The 5,506-nt window shown below is 60.0% G+C and overlaps 1 protein-coding gene across 1 annotated transcript; it reads right to left on the reverse strand.

Moving 5' to 3' along the window:
* Positions 1-3,504: 3,504 nt before the first annotated feature.
* GSX1 (GS homeobox 1) lies at positions 3,505-4,757 on the reverse strand. Its single transcript, XM_021678254.1, has 2 exons — positions 4,346-4,757; positions 3,505-3,884 (listed from the first exon to the last, which is right to left on the reverse strand). The coding sequence occupies exons 1-2, from the start codon at positions 4,755-4,757 to the stop codon at positions 3,505-3,507; spliced, it is 792 nt and encodes a 263-aa protein (XP_021533929.1).
* Between the last annotated feature and the right edge of the window lie 749 nt (positions 4,758-5,506).

Below are 5,506 nucleotides of genomic sequence, written 5' to 3' on the forward strand. Positions count from 1 at the left end.
TGGCTTGCCCAAGATTGTAAGGAAATGGTGGAAATGCATTGCAAAGTCATGCACTTGGATTCTAGTGGAAATGCATTGCAAAGTCATGCACTTGGATACTCCTAGCCACTGAACTGCACAGAGAAAAGAAAGAGGTTGCCCCTGAAATAGAATCAGGCGTCTGCATGTGGATTAGCCACACTAAATGGTAATTTCCAGGAAATTTCATTCTAACTAAGTTTGATTTTAATTTCAAAGTTTGACTTGCAAGCCCCAAATTCCAGCTCAAAAGAGTGTGGGCTCAAAGACTGGATTCTGTGTCCCTAGATGAGAAGCTCTGGTTTCGGGTAGCTCCCGGACCGGCTGGATGCGCGCCCTGGCCTCCTCCCAAACCATGCAGCGGAGGAACGACTTCGGTCCCGACCGAGACAGGGTGAGTAGTGTTTGAACCGAAGCGCATTGTCCCTCCAAAGCCCATCGGCGCTCCTCCAGGCGGCGGCTGGCTGCTGAGAGCTCTTGGGCGCCGCAGCCACCTCCACGCTCCCCAGCTCTGCGCTCTCGCCACCGCCTTGGTAACCACTGCGGCCGCCGCAAGGAGGCTGCGTTTTCTCCAAACGCTCTCCAGGACAGCGCGTCAGAAAGCGCCAAGGCTGCTCTTCTGGGAGCGGGACAGGGAAATAAAGCCTTGCGTAGGGAAAGCTGAGAGGAAGAAAGGCACGCTCCTAGGAGAACTGGACCCGCTTGGACCCCGCTGGCAGCAGTGACTCTGTAGCTTCTATGAGCAGCTGGGAACAGGACGGACCTCAGCATAGGGTGACAAAACTGAAGCATTCGGGCTGAGGAGTTCGCTTGAGACTGGGGGGAGAGGCGCGGTGTCCAGCCTCTTCACATTCCTCCAAGCTCCACTTCCATCTTCCTCTATAGCCACCACCCTGGTCCCCAAGCCAGGGCCCTAGCAGGCCCATCTCCAAAAATGCCTTTCTGGTGGAGAGGTCTGTCCCTGAAAGCTGGAGAGAGCCTCTACCAGTGCACTTGACGACTCCCTCCCATATCCAGAGAAGGAGGTGGTTCCAAGTGAGCCCTTCGCCCTTCGCATTCACCGTGCACCTGTTTCCTGAAGGCCGAGCTCCCCGGGGCCCCAAACCTCAGTCAAAGACAGACTGGTGGGTTGCAGGTAGCTAAAGGATACGAAACTTCACTCACCCAAGGGTTCTTAGAGCAGCGTGTCAGCCGAAAAACTCAGCGTCAGAATCATTGATAATAAAACATTAGTTGGGATTCGATTCCCAGTATGCCTCAAAGCACCTTGGCTTCCTTTGTATTGGTACAATGCCCCCCTCCTGGGAGTCGGACGACTGGTCTCGGGTGAGACTGGGGAGGGTGCAGAGAGGCGGGTCAGACCGACTCTCCTCTGTCTCCAGCACAGCCCAGGAGTCTCGCTCCAGGAAGAACCGGAAATGGCCTATGGTGGGAAGCCAGATCGCACCCGCCTTTATTCTAGGAGAGGTGGAGAGAGCGCCTACCGCTCAGCTCGACTGAAGGAAAAGACCATTTTAGAAATGAACCCCGCCTGTGTTGAGCAACCCTAACTGGAGCGCCTTTCATGAAAGAGGCATATGTTTGCTTTGCCTGGACATTGGAAGTCCGGGGCTACCCCGGTGTGTGTGTGTGTGGGGGGGGTGGCAGGGAGATGTCTGGCAGGAAAAGAAGTGGCCCAGGTTTCCAGGAGGCGGAATGGGAGGCTTCTGCAGGTCGTGAGAACCCAAAGCCGATTTCCTGAGCAGCAGAAATACCCCACTTCCGCGGCTGTGCGCTCTCCGCCTGGACGGAAACCCCAGTACTTCCTTCTCCTCGTCCACAGAACGAGTGAAAACCCCGCATATCTCCCCAAAGAGGATTGGGGTGTGGATTCTAAAGTCGTAGTGGACTGTGGGGGTGTAAGAAGAATGGGTGAGAACATGGGTCCCGGAGGCACGGGCGCCTGTTACACAGGGCCCCTGGAGGGGACCGCGGCGCCAGATCGCTCGGGGTCCTCGGAATCTTGGCAGCACCGTCTGACAGAATTTGCCTCAAAGCAAGCCTTGGGGGCCGTTCCAGAGAAGGCCGCACCATCTTGTTGGGAATTTATCCCTAACAAATACGATAGATAAAAAAATAAAAAATAAAAAATAAATAACAGACATGTCAGAGCGCAGCAAAAGACTGAGTTCTCCGGCTCTCTGGTGGGAGTTAGTCGCTGCTCATGGGGATGGCGGTCGGGACAACCAAACCCGCTGGGCTGCTGGTGAGGCGGGATCCCCGGCGAGAAGGGGGCGCTGCAGTGGTCTGGACCTGAGGCACCGCGTGGGGAGCGTTCCTTCCTTTCCTTCCGACTCGGCTCTCCGCTCTCCCCGGCACCCGTGCACCTGGCCGGAGCTCGGCAGAGACTAGGGAGCGCACCGGGCAAGTGGCGCACAGAAGGCAGAGTCCTCGCGGGGCGGAGGGTGCGGACAAGGGCTGGCGGAGCAGCAAGGTGAGGAGCGGAACGGAGCGTGGAGCTCGGACCTGCCACCCCATCCCCGCCCTGCCCCCACAGAAAGCCCCAACTCAGGTGGGCACCTGTCCAGTCCTGAGTGGAGGCCTGGGGTCCAGAGCCACGTGGATTTCTAAGAAAAAAAAAGTTTATTTAAAATTTTGTACATAAATAAATAAATAAATATCTTCTGGTATTACAGAGACCATACAATGACAAGCTAGACCGGGGCGGGGTCGGGGTCTGGGGAAGAGAGCGGTCGCCGGGAGCGGAGAGCCAGGGTCTCATTTAGGGAAACGCAAAGCGTCTCCGAAACAAAGTGAGTTGGTTTCCCCGACACGGATATCACGGGCGACGATTTCTCTCGTGGGAGAGGAGCTGCAGGGACAGCAAGGCCTGATTGAGGGACAAATGGGCCCACTGAACCTCGAGGAGGGGACGGAAAGGAAAAGAAAAACAGTAACAACGAGAGTTCGCAAATGTGTGTGTATGTCTGTGGTGTGGGGGGGAGGCGGGGTGGATAAACGACGGCAGTGAAGAAGTGGGGACGGAGAGAAAGATGTTAAAAAAAAGGGAGGGGTGGGGGTGGCGAGCTGGCGTCCGAGGGGTAAGAGGCCCCGCTTGACCCAGGGTGGAGGGGAGTAGAGGACGCGAGAAAGCCTGAGCCAGTCCAGAGAGGTCAGGCGAGGAGGCGCCAGCGGCCAGCAAGGCGCAGGGCCGGCCGGCATGCCCTCCAGGGGCTGTGCTGCATCGCTGAGAAGGACTCCAGCGCTTGCAGGATTCACAGCTTGGAGTTCGCTTCGGACGGCTGCGGGCCCTGGGTGGGAATACCAGCGTCAGGTCTCTGCCAAGCCCTTGGCGCTGCCCAGGGCCCGGGACCTCCGCAAACCCTTGCCAAACCCGTGCGTGGCCGCGGTTTGGCAGCGGGTGCCTGGGAACCGGTGCTTCGTCCCACGACCTGTCTTTGAGACGGCAGGGAGGGCCTGGGGTGGGCGACCTGGGGAGGCGCGCGCCTAGGGAGTGACCGTGAGATCCCGGTCATCTTTCCCCGAAGAGGACGGAGACATGGGCAATTCGTCGTCATCCTCGGAGCACTTGGCTGAGGAGAGCGACGCGCATTTGCAGCTTTGCGGTGGGCCAGTGCCCGCGCCCGCGCTCCCGCCGCCGCCGCGGTGGTTGCTGCCTTTGCCCTCCTTCTTGTGCTTCACCCGGCGGTTCTGGAACCAGATCTTCACCTGCTTCTCGGACAGATTCAGGTAGGTGGCGATCTCAATGCGGCGCAGGCGGGACAGGTACATGTTAGAGGCGAACTCGCGCTCCAGCTCTAGCAGCTGCGTGCTGGTGAACGCGGTGCGCATCCTCTTGCTGCTGGGCAGCTGGTTGGAGCTGCTGTCTGGAGGGGGTGGGGTGCAGAGAGGGAAGCGATCAGACTCCTGCGCTGTGGGCCCTATCCTCTCGTACGTGACCAGTAGAATCCCGGGACTTTGGTCTTTCACCTACCTCTTTGCCCCAAACGAGACGCACAGCAGCGTTACCGCAGGCGCCTCCTTGCTAAGCCGCGGGACCCAGATACTCCCAGAGTCACGCAACCCTGGCACTACTTTACGGAGAGCCCTGAACCTCAGTCCTCGTTCGCTCCTGTGCGCCCCCTTCGAGACCTGGACCTCCTGCCCTCCCCCTCCCTCCTGGGTCCTGTCCCAGCCCTCCATCGGCACACCACCCTATTCTCCTCAGGGTCCCAGCATGACTTTCATCGTCCCCAGGACGCCCAGGGACCCTCACCCCCCATCCCTGGCTCGCCAACTCTCATCAGGTCACCCATGCCCTGTCCCACTGCGCAGCGATTCGGCTTACCCACGGAGATGCAGTGGAACTGCCGGGGGTCGGGCAGCGGATAGGAGGTCTGGTAGAGCGCGGCGGCGGCAGCGGCGGCAGCGGGGCCGTGAGCGACCCCGGGCGACACGGCCGAGTGCTGGCGGCCTAGGGGCGCGTGGCAGTACTGCGAGCCGAAGGGCGGGAAGGATGCCTTGAGCAGAGGCAGCGCGGGCGGCCCGGGGGGCCCGTGCAGCTGCGAGGCGGTGACGCAAAGCGGGCACACGCACAGCAGCCCGGCCTTGCGCGCGTGGCAGGCGCCGGGCGAGAGGCCGTGCAGCGCGTGCGGCGGGGGCACGGCGTAGGGAAAGAGCGGCGGCGGGCTGCCCTCCGGGGCCTTCTTCTCGCCTGCCTCGCGCAGCACCAGCGAGTCCACCAGGAAGGAGCGCGGCATGGCCCCGGTGCGCGGTCGCCCTGCCGCCAGCCGTCTCCCTGCGCCCCGCGGACTTCGGGGCTCTCCACGCCCTTCTCCCGGCCGCGGCCCCGCGCTGGTGCCTGTTTGCGGAAGGCTAAAGGGGCCGCTGAGGCCGAGGCTGAAGCTGCGGCGGCTGTTGCCGCCGGCGCCGCGCGGAGAGCTCGGGGTGCTGGCCAGCGCTAGTGGTGCTGAAAGGCGCCGGCGGCGCCGCTTAAATAGGACTATTGCCATGTGATGGGCTACGCCAGGAGCGGCCGGGGCCTCTCAATAGGGTTTTTGTGCCTTTTCTCTTGGCATTCACTCTGCACGCTTCCTCATTATTTCACTTGTTAACTAAATGAACTGCATAATGTACTCTATTCTTGTCAACCCCACCCACGCCGTAACAGGCGCCCTCGCCCCCTCCTCTCCCTTTTGCGGGTTTATTTTCTCATTCTCCTGCGATTTAATATTCTTTTCTTTCTCTTTATTCCTTACTCCCCTTTGGCTTTGCATTGGCGATCGGCTGGTTTATCTTATTGATTTTGTGGCCCCGCTGCCTCGCTTCCACAGATTCCCATGGGCGCACACCTCGTCTCTGTGTGCAGTGGGTCCGCGTCCCCTTCCTTATCTCATCTACCCCTACTCCCCAAGATCATGCTTCCTCCACTCAGTTTGCTCAGGTCTGCGTTGTGCACTCCATAGGTGTCCCTATAGCCGGTCTCGGATTTCCACCTGTGGAATCCTTT

The sequence above is a fragment of the Neomonachus schauinslandi genome, chromosome 3 (assembly GCF_002201575.2).
Source record: "Neomonachus schauinslandi chromosome 3, ASM220157v2, whole genome shotgun sequence".
In the NCBI taxonomy this organism is placed as follows: Eukaryota; Metazoa; Chordata; class Mammalia; order Carnivora; family Phocidae; genus Neomonachus; species Neomonachus schauinslandi.

Bases quoted from the DNA above. Each gene is read 5' to 3' on its own strand.
- GSX1 (XM_021678254.1), bottom strand. From the start codon at position 4,757: ATGCCGCGCTCCTTCCTGGTGGACTCGCTGGTGCTGCGCGAGGCAGGC. The intron at 3,885-4,345 runs GTAAGCCGAATC...CACCCCCTCCAG, and splicing joins GTTCCACTGCATCTCCGTGG to ACAGCAGCTCCAACCAGCTG.